The sequence below is a fragment of the Nycticebus coucang genome, chromosome 13 (genome assembly GCF_027406575.1).
Source record: "Nycticebus coucang isolate mNycCou1 chromosome 13, mNycCou1.pri, whole genome shotgun sequence".
NCBI classification, from domain to species: domain Eukaryota; kingdom Metazoa; phylum Chordata; class Mammalia; order Primates; family Lorisidae; genus Nycticebus; species Nycticebus coucang.
Window position 1 is genome coordinate 33,667,004 of NC_069792.1, and position 19,077 is coordinate 33,686,080.

Genomic DNA, 19,077 nt, shown 5'->3' on the forward strand with positions numbered 1-19,077 from the left:
GGAAGAAGACAGATGACAGCTGGATGTCTAGGGATGACATCTCAGTAGACAAACTTGTCCTTGACACTCACCTTTCTGTCCCAACAGCCAGGACCTGGAGTTCTGAGGTATCAACATGACAGCCCCACCAGGATTCCCATAGGTGATACCCTGCTCCTGTTCAGTGGGGGTCCCCTTGTCTCTTCCTTCCCCAAACATAGTGATATGAGGCGTGCGGATCTCCCCAGATGGGCTCACAGGTGAGACCTTGCCTGCAAGAGACTACCTGGGGCTGCCCTGTGTTACCTGTAGATGCCCCCTGCCAGGTCTCCGCAGGCAACGGGAGTAGAGGGAGCGCCAACATTGGCCAATTCGGACAAGGCACCCACTTCGGGCTTTCCGGACATGAGGATTAGGAGAAGGTGCGACGCAACACGAGAACATCCTCCTCTCTTGAGCGTATCCCACAAAATGAGCCAGACACAGGTCTGTGTCTAGAATGTGGGTGCCTGGCTACCAAGGGTTCTAAGTTCTGTTGGGGTCTGTCACCAAGGAAGTGAGGTCACTTTTCCAAGATTCCACATTTGGCCCTCACCCTCTTCACTATGTCTACTCCTCACCTGTACACTGTTATACAAACACAGCCCCTTCAGTGCACGGTCCCCCACCCTGTGGAGACAGGGCTGGCTCTCAATCTCCCTTCCTGACCTTGAAGGTCACCCTAGACAAGTCCTGTGTGTTTTTCCATTCGGTCCCCCAGTCGAATACGTGCACAGTGGGGATCGTGCTATCCTCTGTATCCTAGGGAATTCATCAAGTGTACTTGAAAACAACGTAGAGAGCTCACAGTGTCTTATCACCTCTGGATAACACACAGACTTGTGGGTGGAAGAATCACAAGAAGGGGTGGAGACAGAACACTGAATGATACCAGTTGATGAGGTTATTCAAAAAGCCCACCAGATGTTTGAAACAGCTACAAGTTTACCATGTTCTGGTATTAAAGGGATATGAATTCCTTGGTGGAAAAAATAAACACATCTGCTCTAATCCCTGAGAGCACTCTGAGGCAGGGGAATGCAACTGCACAGGTGTGAGTCACCACCTTCCCTAGACTGTCATTGTCTGAGTTTCATATAATTGTGATTGCCCGTCACTTCAAAGCAGGGATAGTCGAAGTGTAAGTCAATCACTTCACAAATAACCCAGGGACACGGAGAGAACAAGAACGTCTTCTAACCATCTCTCTAACTGCATAGCATTCTAGAGAGAAACTGAGAAGCAGATTGTAAAGGGAGATTATACAAATCTGGAGCCCAGCAATATGTACATGTATTATAGTGTAAATGCAGAAATTGTCCCTTTGGAAAATAAACATGTATCTCAAGTGGACCTATGAACAGTGTACAAGATTTAATCAATTCTGATAGACATTCTATGTATTCACTCTATTAAACTATGAAGCAAGATATCCTTATAGGATATTTTACTGCACAACTTAGGAAAACGTTCCCTAAGAAAAATTTCCATATTTAATGAGAATGTCTCCAATTCAAAAATGGTCATGTGTAGGATAAACAAGGAAGGTGTTTTGATGTAGCCTTGGTGTAATGATTGGTTGAAATTATGACGACGAAGAAAATCCCTCAAAGAAAATAAGACTACACCTTCCATGATACCACTGACAGCAGATCATCTGCTCCGATAAGTTTTAGATTTCTCTCTTAATTCCTTCTTGTTTTATTTTTTTTCTTTTGACAAGATCATGAAGTAAAAACTGTCCCTAAGGGACCAGAAAATACATGAGCAAATTGTGAAAGTTGCTGTATACCATTTCAAGTTTTCTGTTATGATTTTTATTAAAGTTAATTTTTAAAATATGTAATGATCTTACAAAAGAAAAGATTTCCTTTTTTGTGACAGAGTCTCACTACGTTGCCCAGTAGAGTGCCACGACATCACAGCTCACAGCAGTCTCCAACTCCTGGGCTTAAGCGATTCTCTTGTCTCAGCCTCCCAAGTAGCTGGGCCTTCAGGAGCCTGCCACAGTGCCCAGCAATTTTTTGGTTGGAGTTGTCATTGCTATTTTGCAGGCCTGGGCTGGGTTCAAACCTGCCAGCTCTGCTGTACGTAACCGCGGCGTAGCTGCTGAGCTACAGGCGCCAAGCCACAAAATAAATTATTCTACAAAAAAAAAAAAATGCAATACAAATGCATTAAACATAAACACTCCTGAAACTTTACATCAGGGAACTATATCTTGTTCAGCCAGCAAATTGTTTTTATTTGGTTTCATATGTTTAAAACATGTCAATATTTATTTATTTATTCATTCATTCATTTCTTAGACAGGATCACACTCTATCACCCTGGGTAGAGGGCTATAGTGTCATAGGTCACAGCAACCTTAAACTGGGGCTTAAGCTATCCTCCTACCTCAGCCTCCCTAGTAGCTGAGATTACAGGCGCCTGCCAGGACACCTGGCTAATTTTTCTATTTCTAGTAGAGATGGAGTCTTGATCCTTCTCAGGCTATTCTCCAACTCATGAGATCAAGCAATCCACCCACCTTGGCCTCCCAGAGTGCTGTGATTACAGGTGTGAGCCACCACGCTCAGCATAAATATCTAGACATTTAAATCACTTTTCTCAATCTCAGCTAAAGAAAGATGCTGCGAGAAAGCTGAAAGCACATGGGAACTTTGCAGCATGACCTGCTCACTAATGGTAAAGCAGAAAAGAGCAGGAATCAGGATTCCGGAGTTGGTCACACGAGCCTTTCTTGAACAGTATTCTTACCAGAACTAATAAAATCAATGTGATTTAGCACGATTAAGGGTTCTATACACACACATGTATGTTCATGTGGTGGGAAACCTGTGGCCTTCTTGATCCTTGTATGCAACTTTTTCAATGAATCCAAATTTTACAGAGCCAATTATTCTCTGGCAGTGCCTGTGGCTCAAAGGAGTAGGGCACCGGACCCATCTACCAGAGGTGCTGGTTCAAACCCGGCCCCGGCCAAAAACTGCAAAAAAAAAAAAAATTTTGATTTTATTCTGTGAAATTTGGATTTGATCAAGGGACCGTACCTGGGGTTCTGAAGGGCCATATTGGCCTGAGGCTGGTTTCCCCACCTTTCAAATCTGGATGGTACCGCATGCTGCACGCCCAGGCTGTGGGACATGGCCTAATGATTTTGGACTACAAATCTGTACAGCATGTTCTGAAAATAGTAGGCAATCGTGACAGTAAGTATTTGTGTGTCTGAATAGGTCTAAACTTTGAAAAGGTGGACTACAAATACAGTATAAGAGATTGTTTTCAATGGTATCCCTGCACAGGACACTCAGCATGAAGGAAGCTTCCAAAATTAGAAGTAAGTCTCTGGGTAAATCAGCGAGTTAAGGAGTGGGTAATGTTAAGGGTTAGGGGATTATCATATACTGTTGTAGACTTTATAAATACTGTACACTTAGCTACACTAAATTTATATTTAAAATTATTCTCTCTTCAGTAATAAATTAACCTTACCTTCCTGTATTGTTTTATTTGTACATCTTTGAATTTTGTGAACACACTTACTTTTTTGTAATAAAAGTTTACATAGCCCAACTGTACAAAAGTATTTTCTTTCTTTATATCTTTATTCTATAAACTTTTTCTGCTTTTACGATTTTCTTCATCTATTGTACATAATGCAATGGTACATGTTAAAACTATTCAGTGTGGAGCATAAATGTCTTACCATGAAAAATGAGCAAGTCGGGTGCTGGTTATGTTAACAAGTTTGAAGTGAGCTTTGCAACCTGTATATCAATTTAGCACAATGTACCCTATAAATGCATTACTATACACAGTCATGATTTCATAGAATTAAAAATGAAAGTCATTTTGATTAAAAAAAATTGAAGAAGGTAATCAATGGCAAAGTGATTTGCCAAAGGTCCAACAGAACTAGTAATAATTCAGGAGTTGAGTGTTTACTTTTATTTAGTATAATATCCATATACAGTGACATTATTAATGTAAGTTGATACAATTTTATTGCTGATAAATTTTGATTTTTATATGCAATGATGAATTAACTTCAAGAAGCATGTGACACAGCAACTAGATACTCTTCTATAATATAGTCAAAAGAAAAAATCATTCTATATAAGATGAAACATCTTTGCATTAAATAACAAAGAATGTTAATAAAAGTGACCTTATGAGTAATAATTTTATTTGGGAAGACAATTTTACCGTCTTCAATACATATAAGTTACTTGTACATATATTGTCTGTCTACAAAACATCTGAGTACTTGTACATACATTATCTAATTGTAAACTGTAAGATAGGTAGATATTCTTACCTCAACATTATATTTGAAGAAACAGAGAGCATTAAGTGACTCGCTGAAGGCTAAATTACTAGTAAATGGCAAAACTGAAATTCACATCTAGGGTCTGTCTATTTACAAAGTCTACCCTCTGGCATTATACTAGGTTCCTCTCTTGTATCTACAAACTGGGCAAGGCTTTTCATGAGTTCCAAGTTTATTTTAAAACATCATTCCAAACATTCTGATCCTCCACACTTAGAAGTTGAGTAATGGTAAAGCTGTAAAAGACAAGTTCACAAGGGGTGGCCTGGATTAACTTCTTTCTTTCTGTGAAGATTAAACAATGATCTCCATTTTCTTCCTTTTCTCTCTAGCTCCAGAGAACTGAGCAATAACTCCAATATTTATTGAAGACACACACGGAATAATGAGAGATCATTGCCTTAAAATTACTGTAACCCTAGGACTTACTTAGCATAGTGCTATGGACAGGTGCTAGTACATGCGTATCATTTTAAGTGAGTGTTGTATAACTAATTAAATAATTGATACATTACTTAAATACGAATATTTTTTAAAACACACAAGAATAAGAAGATGTGGTTCTTAAGCTATAGAAGTACTATTTATAATATATGAGTATAAACAAGTCAATTACATAATTTATAGCAATTTATTTTGACTTCAAACAGAATTTACTTACCTCTTAGGAAAATTGTATTTGACTGGAATCTAAATGGCTGGTTGTTAGAATATCCTCGATAAGCCTGAAGTGCCTCTGTGGTAATTATTTCAACTATCTGTTTATCTTAAGGAAAAGTGAAAAAATAATGACATATTAGAATATACATTCAATGTAATTTTCACATTGAAATATCTATTTTACAAATTGATATTTCTTACAAATTGTAATTATGAAATGTAAATGCATTTTACCACCAACTACTCTAAATTTTCTGTCTTCTTGAAGTGAAGATGCACAGAGATTACACAAAAAGTCATTTCTTACTGTTGCAGATTCTGTAGCACCAGGCACAAGCACTCTTATATACTGAAATCCTGAAAGAAAACAATGAAAAGCTTATTTCATTGTTTATTATTATTAAACAACAATAATTGTTATTATAAATAATTATTTCATAATTTATTTTCAGATTTAGCTATTTTCAATCCATTAAAAATTATATTTATTCATGGCCTGGCAAGTGGCCCATGTCTGAAATCCTAGCACTCTGGGAGAGTGAGGTGGGAGGATCCCTTGAGCTCAGAAGTTCAAGACCAGCCAGAGCAAAAGTGAGACTCCATCTCTACCAAAAATAAAAAAAATTGATCCAGGTGCTGTGGTGGGCACCAGTAGTCCCAGCTACTCAGAAGGCTGAGATAGGAAGATCAGATTACTTGAATCCAGGAATTTGAGGTTGCTGTGAAGTTGGCTGATGGCACAGCACTCTAGCCCAGGAGACAGAGTGAGACTCTCTAAAAAAAAAAAAAAAAAAAAGGAAGGAAGGAAGGACCTCTGTAATCCTAGCACTCTGGGAAGCCCAGGTGGGTGAATTGCTTGAGCTCAGAAGTTTGAGACTAGCCTGAGCAACAGAAAAACCCCATCTCTACTAAAAATAGAAAAACTAGCCATTGTGGGGGTTGCCTATAGTTCTAGCTACTGGGGAGGCTGAGACAAAAGTATTTCTTGAGCCCAAGAATGTTAAGTTTCTGTGAGCTCTGACATCACAGCACTCAATCCCAGGGTGACAGAGTGACACTCTTTCTCCAAAAAAAAGAAAAAGAACAAATACTTCAGCAACACAGGTGCATTTGTTAAGTTGGGAACAGGGGAGAAAAGGAGAAAGAATGTTTTTTAAAGATTACTAAAGCAGGCTCGGCGCCTATAACTCAGTGGCTAGGGCACCAGCCACATAAACCAGGAGCTGGCGGGTTCGAATCCAGCCAGGCCTGGCAAACAAAAACCAACAAAAAAAAAATAGCCAGCCATTGTGGCAGATGCCTGGTAGTCCCAGCTACTTGGGAGGCTAAGGCAAAAGAATCACTTAAGCCCCAAAATTGGAGATTGCCATGAGCTGTGATGCTACAGCACTCTACCTCGAGTGACAGCTTGAGACTCTGTCTCAAGAAAAAAAAAGATTAGTAAAGCAAAAGTATACACATTAGGAGATATCAAATTTTATTCCACTCTTTCTACTTTATGTTTTCTAACTAACTATAAACATAATTTGGGGTTAAACAATAAATTGCTTGATGTTTTGATTTTCCATTTTAATGTTTACCTTTTGAAAGGGGGCATGCTTCATCTGTACAAAGGAACCTTGCACCTTGTGTATACTTAGTTACAGTCATCATTGCAATCACAATTCCTTGTAGCATATAAAATCTCTGAGATGTATAATCAAGTGGAAAGTCACTAAGATCAAGAGCATAACTTGGCAGAGCAGGTAAATGTGTTAACTTCAGCACAATATTAATCTAATAGGAACATAAAATTGTATTAAAAATTGCAGATCCAATTTTACTTGCATTACAATATAGTAAGTATACTGCTGAGTAAATTAACTAAATGATTTGTTAATGTTAGCAACAAACGTTTAAGCATAAGAGAAAAGAGGTTCTAGTATAAAATCAAAGAAGTGAAAATCTTATAATCTAGTGTTTTTAATTGAAAATATCGGTATGAACTCATCTTTCCAAAAATGTACACATTTCCTTGCTATATCCACTGAAAAGACTTGAAAAAACAATGTTAACCCAAGAGCAAAGAACTCCTAGTACCCAGAATGTGATCTGTAAATACCATTTCTCACTAAAAGGAACCAGAGCTCCGTGGAGAAATGGCTGATTCAGGTCTGGGACAGAAAATATACCATATGGACTAGGGCATCTTCTTGTGACAGAAATCAAGGGATCCATCAAAAGCAAATGGCATATGTCAAAAGTATATAGGTGCAATTTTGAAGAGCATCAAAAGGAATAACAGATTCATTAAAATATCAGCTATATTAAAAAGTCCATGAGTTCTTCATATTTTAAAAAAGAAAAAACAAAAAGCAAAAAACCTTGGAGTTTCATCATCGGAAGCTGCTAGATTTCAACTTGTTACTTTCTGAAAATGAATAAAGGTAAAGAATCACACATTTATCCTGTCTTTCCAGTAAAAATTGTATTTCAAAGTAAGCAAATAGTTGATGAGGAAAAATTTCTTCTATGGAGTAATTTTAGCTAATAAATTCAGAAAAAATGCTAAAATTGAAAAAAATGCAATTTGACAACTCCTAATTCAGTCAAAGATTCTAAGCGGCGCCTGTGGCTCAGTGAGTAGGGCGCCGGCCCCCTATGCTGAGGGTGGTGGGTTCAAACCCAGCCCCGGCCAAACTGCAACAACAACAACAACAACAAAAATAGCCGGGCGTTGTGGCGGGCGCCTGTAGTCCCAGCTGCTCGGGAGGCTGAGGCAAGAGAATCGCGTAAGCCCAAGAGTTAGAGGGTGCTGTGAGCCATGCGGCACTCTACCCGAGGGCGGTACAGTGAGACTCTGTCTCTACAAAAAAAAAAAAAAAGTCAAAGATTCTAGGCAATGAACATCAATGGCTGCTAAAACCATTAAGTAAAAGTTGATGAGAAACCATAAAATGGAGAGATCAGAATGATATCACATGAACCCACTGATCGACTGTGATACTTAAAAGTAGAATAACAGATATTATATTCCCCTGATATGGTGCAATATAGAATACATTATATCAACAATGGTGTATTCTTGTCAAAATGAGTTGACTCTGAATCAAAAAATCCTTTAGAGCCAACTTCTATTTCAGAAATATGAGGTACAGGAGAATAAGATAACTAGCACCACAAAGAAGCAATTAGACAACTTCAGGTCATATAACAAGGGACAATTAACTAGTTTCTTCAAAAAGTCATTGGTATAAAAAGGGTGGGGGGGAATAGTTCTAGACTGAAAGAGACTTACTGAGATGTAAGAATCAATTATAATGCGTGAACCTCGTTTTGGTCCTGATTTGAGCCAACTAATTGTAAGACATTCTTGAGAAAAAAAGCAAATTTTAATATGAAATGGATATTAGATGATATCAAGGAATTACTGTTACTTTTGTAAGGGAGTGATGATGGCATTGTAGTTATATAGGAAAAATGTTCATAGTTTTCAGAGGTTGATACTAAAGTATGTAGGGATAAAATAATAGAACATCTAGATTCGCTTTAAAATATTTCAGGAAAAAACTGATGATACAGGTATGGCAAAATATTGTAACACTAAATCTGAGAGATTCAGTATATTATTCTCTTTGCTTCGGGTATGTTTGAAATGTTTTATTATAAAAGTGCTTAATGTTATAAGTAACAATATAGGGAATAAAAATGCATGTGTAAGATAGTTCATTGAACTTTGAAAAAATATAGTGTACCTTTTTTTTTTTTTTTTTGTAGAGACAGAGTCTCACTTTATGGCCCTCGGTAGAGTGCCCTGGCCTCACACAGCTCACAGCAACCTCCAACTCCTGGGCTTAGGTGATTCTCTTGCCTCAGCCTCCCGAGTAGCTGGGACTACAGGTGCCTGCCACAAACCCCGGCTATTTTTTTGGTTGCAGTTTGGCCGGGGCCGGGCTTGAACCCACCACCCTTGGTATATGGGGCCAGTGCCCTACCGACTGAGCCACAGGCGCCAACCTAGATACCTTTTAATAAACAAAAAGAATTTTTTTTTTTTTTTAAACAGTCTCAAGCTGTTGCCCTGGATAGAGTGATATGGCATCATAGCTCACAGCAACCTCCAACTTTTGGGTTCAAGTGATCCTCTTTCCTCAGTTAAAATAAATGAATACAGAAATATTTATTTAGAAGTCATCATAAAAGTTTGTATCTGAGTTTCCTTTGCTAAATTTCACTAAAACTTACTTGAGTTTCTGTTTGTAATTGTCCAATTAATGAGAGAGTCTTAACAGCAATAAAACAGACCTATGATTTCAAACAAACAAACAAAAAAGTTACCAAAAATTCCATGTGGTATAAAATTATTTCTTTCTTTAACTTACTGATTGAAAAACTCGAGCAGCTTGTAAAGGCTGATGTAAAATGTGATTTCCAAGTTCGGCATCTAATTCAACAACATCAGAAGGATTTATTAAAATATTGAATCGATAGACAGCAGAACTTTGTTTAGAATCTGTGAAAACAGATAAAAGTCATAGTCAAGATAATTATATGTTGGAATTTAGTTGAGAGTTTCTAAAATAAACTCATGGCTCGGTGCCCACAGCTCAGTGGCTAGGGCGCTAGCTACATACAACCAAGGCTGGCAGGTTAGAACCTAGCCCCGCCTGCTAAACAATAATGACAACTACAAGAAAAAAATTGCCAGGTGTTATGGCAGGCGCCTGTGGTCCCAGCTACTTAGAAGGCTGAGGCAAGAGAATCACTTAAGTCCAAGAGTTTGAGGTTGCTGTGAGCCGTGACGCCATAGCACTCTACCGAGGGCAACATATGAGACTCTGTCTCAAAAAAATAAATAAATAAAATGAGGGCGGCGCCTGTGGCTCAGTGAGCAGGGAGCCGGCCCCATATACCGAGGGTGGCGGGTTCAAACCCAGCCACGGTCAAACTGCAACAAAAAAATAGCCGGGCGTTGTGGCGGGCGCCTGTAGTCCCAGCTACTCGGGAGGCTGAGGCAGGAGAATCGCCTAAGCCCAGGAGCTGGAGGTTGCTGTGAGCTGTGTGACGCCACGGCACTCTACCGAGGGCAATAAAGTGAAACTCTGTCTCTACAAAAAAAAGGAAAATAAAAAAATAAAGTGAAATAAAATAGTCATCTTTGCCAAACATACCATTGTAGTACTTGCAATCATCTATAAACTTTTGGAGGCCTTGCAATCATCTATAAACTTTTGGAGGCCTCCACTTCTGTCAAGATAAATAAGGGCTGCCTCTTTCATTTTTAGATTTGACATTTTCTCCTAGTTAATGATTCTTCTGTATTACCAACTGATAAACCACAGTTGTTGGTAAAGAGTATAGATGGTGAAACTATAGAAAAAGTATCAGAAAACCTAGAAATAAAGTAAGACAAATTTTACTTTTGAAGTCCTATAGTAAGACTTTACAAACTATTAAAGTGTGAAATAAAACTAAGTAAAATCTCTAACTTTGAAAAAATTCCTACCCGAAGAGAAACAAAACTTTGCTTTCTTTTGCCAAATAACATTTTTATCAACACTAGGTTCTAAGATCCTCTCATAAGATTGCAAACTGAAAAACAATAGCCTCAAATGTTTAACAGAGTAGGTAATTCCAAAAAAAATGCTTGTTGAAATAAACAGTATCAGATAATGAGGATCTCTCGTGTTTTAAAATGAAAGTGATAGAGATGTCTTGAAAATTTAATCTAAGTAGCAAAATGTAGTAGAACGAAGAAACCTGGGAAATTTGAGAACTTGATTCTAGACCCAGCATTTCCTGGTTGTTGTGGGGAAATCATCTGACCTCTCTTTAGCAGCAGTTCTCAACCCTTTGTAACAAGGAAAATACATCCTGCATATCAGATATTTACATTATGATTCATAACAGTAGCAAAATTACACTTATGAAGTAGCAATGAAAATAATTTTATGGTTGGGGGTCACCACAACATGAGGAACTGTATTAAAGGGTCGCAGCATTGGGAGGCATTAGGAAGGTTGAGAACCACTGCATGGGAAAGGAAAGGGTTGTATTAGATAATTAAGGCCCTTTCAGTTCTGTAGCTTGTTATCAGTGACCAACATAAAACATTAAACCATGGTAATGAGTACAGAATGGAATATATAAAATTCATTTAAAGACAAGAGGCCCTAATTGGAAACAATATATAATTGTAGTAGGTGCTAGGAATAAAATGCTTAAGACTAGATACTGCCTTTCAAGAAGCTGCCAACTTAGAGAAGTCAGAAATAACGACTAACACATTGGTTCACTGGTTTCCAAATATTTACTTGGCATCTACTATTTACTGGGTACCAGACTGTCCTATGCACGAAGGATACAAAAATGAGTAAAACGTAGCCTCTTATCTTTCACAAAGAGTACAGTGAGGGAAGACACATGTAAACAGTTATGTGACAATTTAAGTGCTATAATAGAAACATGAATATACTAGGAAGCACAAAAGGGCCAACATTTACGAAATACTTTACAAATATTTGATATTGGGATCATCTTGCATATGGGTCATAAGATTTTCTATTGTTTTAGGACATTTTAATTGAATACAGTAGGGTTATAGAGAAGCTATGAATTCTACTTTAAAAGGGTCATTTGATAGATGAATGTTTCACTTATTGGAAGAGAGGTGAAGAGAAAGAGGAGGCAGTGTTCCAGAGATAGAGGTCACTCCCTACCTCCATTATCAGTTCTACACCACTGGATCCATATTTCTACTATTTGGAGTTTAGGCTACTTTCCAAAGAAAAGTAACTGAGACTGTCCTTTCCAAAATTACTTAGGGGTGAAACTTCAGAGTTTATTTCTCGGTGGCCATCAAGTACAATGATCCTAAAATGCGTGTTGTGTTTAGGACATCAAGTTTCAGCTTCTGGGGTAACATTAGGTTTTCAGGGCTGAATGAAAATGATAAAGAAAGAGTTGGGTGAGGTCAGATTATGCAGATTCTGAAAACTTTTGTAGTCCATGATGATTATTTGGGAACTCACTAACATTTGTAAAACAGAGACTAAATAACGGTCAGATTTTTTTTTTTTTTGAGACGGAACCTCAAGCTGTCGCCCTGGGTAGAGCATCACAGCTCACAGCAACCTCCAACTCCTGGGTTCAAGCGATTTTCCTGCCTCCGCCTCCCAAGTAGCTGGGAATACAGGCATCTGCCACAACGCCTGGCTATTTTTTTGGTTGCAGCCATGATTGTTGTTTGGCGGGCCCGGGCTGGATTTGAACACGCCAGCTCAGGTGTATGTGGCTGGTGCCTTAGCCACTTGAGCGACAGGCGCCGAGGCAACGGTCAGATTTTTATTTTGGGAATCAGTCCCTGCCGCCGCTAGTAAAGTAGGTTGGAGTAGCGGAAGAGTCAATAATCAGCTTTTAGGTGTTGCAACATTCTTAAAAATAGTATGGCCAGTTCTGGAGCTTTTGCAATTAATAAACTCATGGCTCGGTGCCCACAGCTCAGTGGCTAGGGCGCTAGCTACATACAACATACAAGAGAAATGGAGTAGTTAGAGTCTAGAATTTTAAAGACTTTACACGGGACCTGGTTAGTAGCGGGTCCGTACAATACGGGGAGGAATAATTAGCCAAGGGTAAGTGGGTTGGCGTGACTGGATGATGTTGCTCTCATAGGTAGTGTGGCACCCAAAGAGAAGCGCAGGGAGATCAGGGAAAGTTCATTCGCGATAACCTGACTTTGCCTCCTGCGACGCTCAGGTCTATGCGAGGCCGGCGGGAAGTAAACCAGCGCCTGGAACTCAGCACCGTGGAAAGGAGGAGGCTAAAGTCTGGGCGCCAGCGTTAAAGTGGCGGTGCTGGGGCGTCGAAGATTTTCAAGGAAGAGGATTAAGTGGACGAAAAGATACGGGAGGCTGTGAAAAGCATTAAAAAAGGTGAAGAGGGATAGAATTCTAAGTCTTTGGCCCTCCCCAGAGTATAAAGAACCCAGTTCTGTCCGGGCGCGGTGGCTCACGCGTGTGACCCGGGCATCCTGGGAGGCCGAGCGGGCTGAATCGCCCAAGACCGGCCCGGTCAAGAGCCAGACCCCGTCTCTAAACACAGCCGGGCGCCTGCTGGCCCAGCTACTTGGGAGGCTGAGGTAGGAGGATCGCGTTAGCCCAGGAGTTTGAGGTTGCTATGAGCTAGGGCGACGCCACTGAGCTGGAACCTGGGCGATAGAGTGGGACTCGGTCTCAAAACAAAACAAACCCCAAGTTCTGCTTCACTTGCAACAGGCGCGAAATCCTATCCCCTCCTCGCCCGGTCAGCAACCAGGGATGGACTGAGGAGGGGAAGGCGGCAGGAAAACACTTCACAACCAAAGCGGATGGGTAAGGAGCCAGCCTCACCAAGTAGGACCCAGAACCCCTCCCACGCACTACAGCAACCTCCGGTACCACCGCCCTCGGCCGGGTGCTGGTTTGCACCCGCGCAGTCGCCCACCAGCTAGTCCGTGGCGCTCCTGCAGCGCCGGTGCGGCGGGGCCCTGGCGCGCGAGCGCGTTCTCCCGGGACTGCAGGCGCCCTTCTGTGGCCAGGGAAACCAGCCGGCTGGTCCCCGCTGCGTTAATTTCTTCGCGCCTGCTCCCTCCCACCCAGGCCGAGAAGAGACAGGGCTATGGTTGCTTTTCCATGTTACTGCAGGCAGAGGGTGTCGATGTTTGCCTAAAAAATTTAGAACTGCTGGTGGTAATGCAGTGGCTTGCAACTTCGGAAAACAAGCCAGTACGCCCTCAAAGAACTAAACCCAGAGTCCACCCCTACGTGTGCACACATGTGACCCAGCGATTCCACCCCTACGTGTGCACACGTGCATACTCAAGAGAATTGAAATGCTCGCGTGGAAACCTAGGCACGAATGTCCATGATATTATTCATAGTAGCCCCAAAGTAGATAACCTAAAAGTGCTTTTTTTTTTTTTTTCTTTTTTTGTGTTCAGACAGAGTCTTACTTTGTCACCCTGGATAGAGTGCCATAGTGTCACGGCTCACAAACTCTTGGGCTCAGGCTCGGTGCCTGTGGCTCACGCGGCTAAGGCTCACACAGCAGAGCTGGAGGGTTCGAATCCAGCCCGGACCCGCCAAACAACAATGACGGCTGCAAACAAAAAATAGCCGGACGTTGTGGCGGGCGCCTGTAGTCCCAGCTACTTGGGAGGCTGAGGCAAAAGAATCTGTGGCTCAGTGAGTAGGGAGCCGGCCCCGTATGCCGAGGGTGGCGGGTTCAAACCCAGCCCTGGCCAAACTGCAACAAAAAAATAGCCGGGCGTTGTGTTGGGCGCCTGTAGTCCCAGCTGCTTGGGAGGCTGAGGCAAGAGAATCACGGAAGCCCGAGTTGGAGGTTGGTGTGAACTGTGTGTCGTCATGGCACTCTACCCGAGGGCGGTAAAGTGAGACTGTCTCTACAAATAAAAAAAAAAAAGAATCATTAGAGCCCAGGAGGAGTTGTAGGTTGCTGTGAGCTGTGATGCCAAAGCACTCTACCCAGGGCAACAGCTTGAGGCTCTGTCTCAAAAAAGATAAAAAAAAAAAAAGAAAAAAGCAAAAACAACTCTTGGGCTCAAGAGCTTCTCTTGCCGCAGCCTCCGCAGTAGCGGGAACTGCAGGCGCCCACCGCAATGCCGGCTCTTTTTAGAGACCGGTCTTGCTCAGGCGGGTCTGGAACTCCTGAGCTCAAGCAATCCACCCGCCTCGGCCTCCCAGAGTGCGAGGATTACAGGGCTGAGCCACTGTGCGGAGCCCTAAATGTTCATCAGCCATCAATGGATAAATGTGATGTATCCATACCATGGAATATTTTGGGGCCATAAAAAGTAATGACATAAAACATATAGAGTGAAAGAAGCCAGACATAAAAGCGCACACGTGTGATTGCATTTCTATGAAATGTCTGGGAATTTCTGTGAATCCGTACACACGCATGAAGTCCAAAAACGGGGAGGGAAAAACAGCCATTGCTAATGGGTATTGGAGTTCTTTTTACTTTCTTTTTATTTCATTTTAATTTTTTTTGAGACATTCTCACTATGTCGCCCTCACTAGGGTGCAGTGACATCACAGCTCACAGCAACCTCAAACTCTTGGGCTTAAGTAATTCTCTTGCCTCAGCCTCCCGAGTAGCTGGGATTACAGGCTCCGACCACAACGCCTGGCTATTTTTTGGTTGCAGTTGTCATTGTTGTTTAGCTGGGCCTGGCCAGGTTCAAACCGCCTGCCTCCGTGTATGTGGACGCTGTCCTACCCACTGAGCTGTGGGCACTGTCTACCTTTTTTTTAAATTGTGGTAAAATATACATAAAATCTACCATTCTAAAAAGTTTTTTTTTTTAAGTAGCATTTCTATATATTTACTTATTATTATTTTTTTTTTTTTGGCCAGGGCTGGGTTTGAACCTGCCACCTCTGGCATATGGGACCAGCGCCCTACCCCTTTGAGCCACAGACGCTGTCCTAATTTGATTCTTTTTGTCATAATTAGCAATGAGAAAAATGCTTCAGGATGCCAAGACTTAGAGGTTACTATACCATTCTTTATTTTCTAGTAAGGCAGTTCTAAATAACAGTTTTGATCTGAAAAAGAGAACTATAAAATAGCATAATTTTCCTCAAGTGAGTGCTGAACCAATCAAGAGATAAGACAAGAGCTAGTTACAGTGGCTCACATCTGTAGTCCCAGCTCCCAGGAGGTTGAGGTGGGAGACCAGGAGTTTTAGACCAGACTGGGCAACATAGAGAGCCCCTTGTCTCTAAAAAAATATTTTTAAATAAGATAGGCCAAATGCACAGCTCATGCTTGTAATCCTAATACTCTGGGAGGCTGATGTGGGAGGGTTGTTTGAGGATAGGCGTTTAAGACCCGTCAGAGCAGAGTGAGTCTTCATCTCTACAAAAAAATAGAAAAATTAATCGAGGTGGTGGTGTGTGTCTGTCTCAGCTATTCAGGAGACTGAGGCAGGAGGATTGCTCAAGCCCAGGAGTTAGAGGCTGCATTGAGCTATGATGACACCACTGCACTCTAGCCTGGGAAACAGAGTAGTTTGAAACCCCATCTCAAAAAAATAGACTAAATAAATTAAATAAATAAACCAACAAATAAATAAATAAGACAAAAGATAAAAGCAGAAGCAGATGAGGGCCAAAATATTACCTTTATTACTGATAATTTCTTTTAACAGCTCCAGCAGATTTTAGCATATTAAATAAACAAAAGTGGAGAGCAGACCTATTCTTTTAACTTGGTTCACAAATATCTAAATGTAGAAAAGTCTGGTTAAATCTTGGGTAGAGCTAGAATTTTTGGAATGAATAGATAGCCATCTGCAATAATAGAGGCCCAACTTGAATTTAAATGTAAGTGGATTCTAAATATTTCTACTTATCTTGAAAAGAAAAGTTTATTAAAAGAAAGCACTGATGGGCTAGTTTAGTGATCTTTTTTAATATTTTCTGCTGTTGAGTTTCTTAAGATTTATTGATTTTGGTAGTAGAACATGTTTCCCAGGCTAGAGTGCAGTGGTGCCATCATAGCTCAACGCAGCCTCTAACTCCTGGGCTTGAGCAATCCTCCTTACATATAGGCGAAAAAGTGTGCTTTCTTACGCTGACATCCAGAATTAGGCAAATTTACCCACCCAAATGTGTCAAGAGCTGGGCTAAAAGGCCTCACTTAGTCCATGGGGATGGGTGAGTATAGAAGATCATTGCTCTATGACATCAGCCAAGAGGAAGGAGACTGGGATATACATGCACTGCATTTTTCCCCCAAATTGATCAATTTGATAAACCAGTCATTCAGGAATTGGAGAGATCTAGGGGATGGAGAAGATCTAGAATGTTGCAATATAGTACAGTATGGTGCTTTCAAAGTAGTAGAATATAAATCTTTCTTTTTAACAGCAACATTCAAATATTCCTCATTCTGCTTATTGTCCCTCATTGAAAGTGATACTATTTCACCAGGTGCAGTGGTTCACACGTGTAATCCTAGCACTCAGGAATGAGTTGAGACCTGTCTGAGCAAGAGTGAGACCCTGTCTCCACTAAAGATAGAAAAATTGTGGTGGGTGCTTGTAGTCTCAGCTACTCAGGAAGCTGAGGTAGGAGGATCACTTGAACCCAGGAGTTTGAGGTTGCTGTGAACAAGGCTGATGCCATGGCACTCTAGCCTGGGGCAACAGAGTTAGACTCTCTCTCAAAAAAAGGAAAGAAAGAAAGTGATACCCTTTCAAACATAGATATGCAAACACAGTAAGCAAGAGTTCCATGATCTGGTTCTGCTCACATCAATCTTTGGAAAAAAAAGAATGAAGAATTTGTCCGCAGGCCCCAGTCAATCTGTTTGAACACACAGGGTGATCTCTTCCCTTTATCATACTTCCTGGGGTAGAAATGATAGACCAGTGTGCCTCCAATCATAATTTAATATCATTGTAAGAATTTGAATATGTCTTTAAAACTATAATTTGATATTTTAGATAAATGGAATCAAGTGTCTGTAATGTGTTTTCGTTTTAAATCCCTTTCTAACGTATGTGTTAATATTTATTTTCAGTTCCTTCAGGAATTAGTGACGACTTCAAGCGTCTCCTTTCCTTGACTTCCAGTTCATGCTGGAAGTTTACAGCAATACTTGCCAATATCTTTGCATCACAGATTGTTCCTCCTGGGACTTACAATTGGCTCAAACTCTGTTTGTTGATGAGTCTTGTACAGACAAGTGACCGTAGAAAGGAACTGGAAGATTGCCTGGATATTTTAATTATAACAAGTGATACTCTACTGGTAGACAGGTAAATATGTGACATGAACTTTTTTCTTTTTTTTTTTTTTATTAAGCAGACCTAGGCAGACCTAGGCTTCAAACCCCCCACCCATGGTACACAGGACCAGCACTTTAAGTGAGCTACAGGTGCCCAGCTGACATGAATTTTTTAAAATGTTAATTGGCCACAGGTTTGTATAAATTTTTTCAATAAGCATTATTATAAGAGGAATATTTAGGATTTATCTGAACTAGTATATATAATTATTCTAGTCACTTTTTATCAATAAAGTAATAAAGTTTTGAAACGTAAGTAGATAAATGAGATATTTGCTTTTAATATTTTGAGAGTGTAACCACTCGAAGTTTGAACCTTTTCCCTCACTCATTCCTTTGCGGATATGTAGCAAATGCATCCTTCCCAGCCTTCCTTTTCCCCCATTCCCTGGCTCTACCTTTGTGCTTTGTTTTCATTTTTTAGTAATCTTCCCCGCAAGGAGCCAAGAAGCCATTTTTAAATTTTTCTCCAAGATTCCATTCACTAATATTGATTCACTGTACCCAACAGTGCCAAAATGACTGTTTTGGTGATACCTCATTCCTAACTTTGGAATAGGCCTCTACTCAGAGTTTTGTGGCTCCCCATTAGCAAGTACCCTTTTCTTAAAAAGTGACATGAATGTTCACAAAATTTAGAATAAGCTCCTTTTAAAATATTTTGTATGTAATTCTAAAGCAAAAAATAAATTTATAAAGTGAATTTAAAATAGAAAAATGCAAATCACCATCATATTAATTATACAAATAATATTTTGCTAAAATTAAATTGCCACTTGTAATGATCCAAAATTCCATATATTTCACCACTTTGTTTTCTACTCACGAAAGTATTTAGTTCCCTGACATACTCACCATGTCTGGCTATTTCCAAACTTTTAAATTTTATAATCTGAGAGGTAGAAAATAGTATTTTATTTTTATTTGCATTTCTTAAATGCATTTCTTATTTCAACTGGAAATAACTTTCAGCATCATTTAAATCTTACTAAACAATTGTATTATTTTTTATAAACCTCCTAATTTTGACCATTGTTTATTTTTCTTTTTTTTATTGTTTATTTTTCTAAGTTGTTTATCTACTTCTTACTAATTTGTGATGGCAGTTGAAAATTAAGGCCTTTGTCTCTTTTCCTGTTTGTCATTAACCATTTGACTTTTCTTATGATATTTGGGTCTATATGGCAGATTTAATTTTGTTTGTCTTGAAGTAAAATTTGTTTATAGTA

At 40.0% G+C, this 19,077-nt stretch overlaps 1 protein-coding gene across 1 annotated transcript in view; it reads right to left on the minus strand.

Moving 5' to 3' along the window:
- Window positions 1-2,331: 2,331 nt before the first annotated feature.
- Window positions 2,332-19,077, minus strand: part of LOC128563321 (minichromosome maintenance domain-containing protein 2-like) — a 250,134-nt gene continuing 233,388 nt past the window's right edge. The window contains exons 3-8 of the mRNA XM_053558655.1: window positions 9,373-9,503; window positions 9,236-9,295; window positions 6,592-6,787; window positions 5,246-5,368; window positions 5,013-5,117; window positions 2,332-3,007 (exon numbers count right to left, since the gene is read on the minus strand). Coding sequence (XP_053414630.1) covers window positions 2,985-3,007; window positions 5,013-5,117; window positions 5,246-5,368; window positions 6,592-6,787; window positions 9,236-9,295; window positions 9,373-9,503 — 638 coding nt within the window. The 3' untranslated portion in view covers window positions 2,332-2,984. The remainder of the gene's footprint in view (window positions 3,008-5,012; window positions 5,118-5,245; window positions 5,369-6,591; window positions 6,788-9,235; window positions 9,296-9,372; window positions 9,504-19,077) is intronic.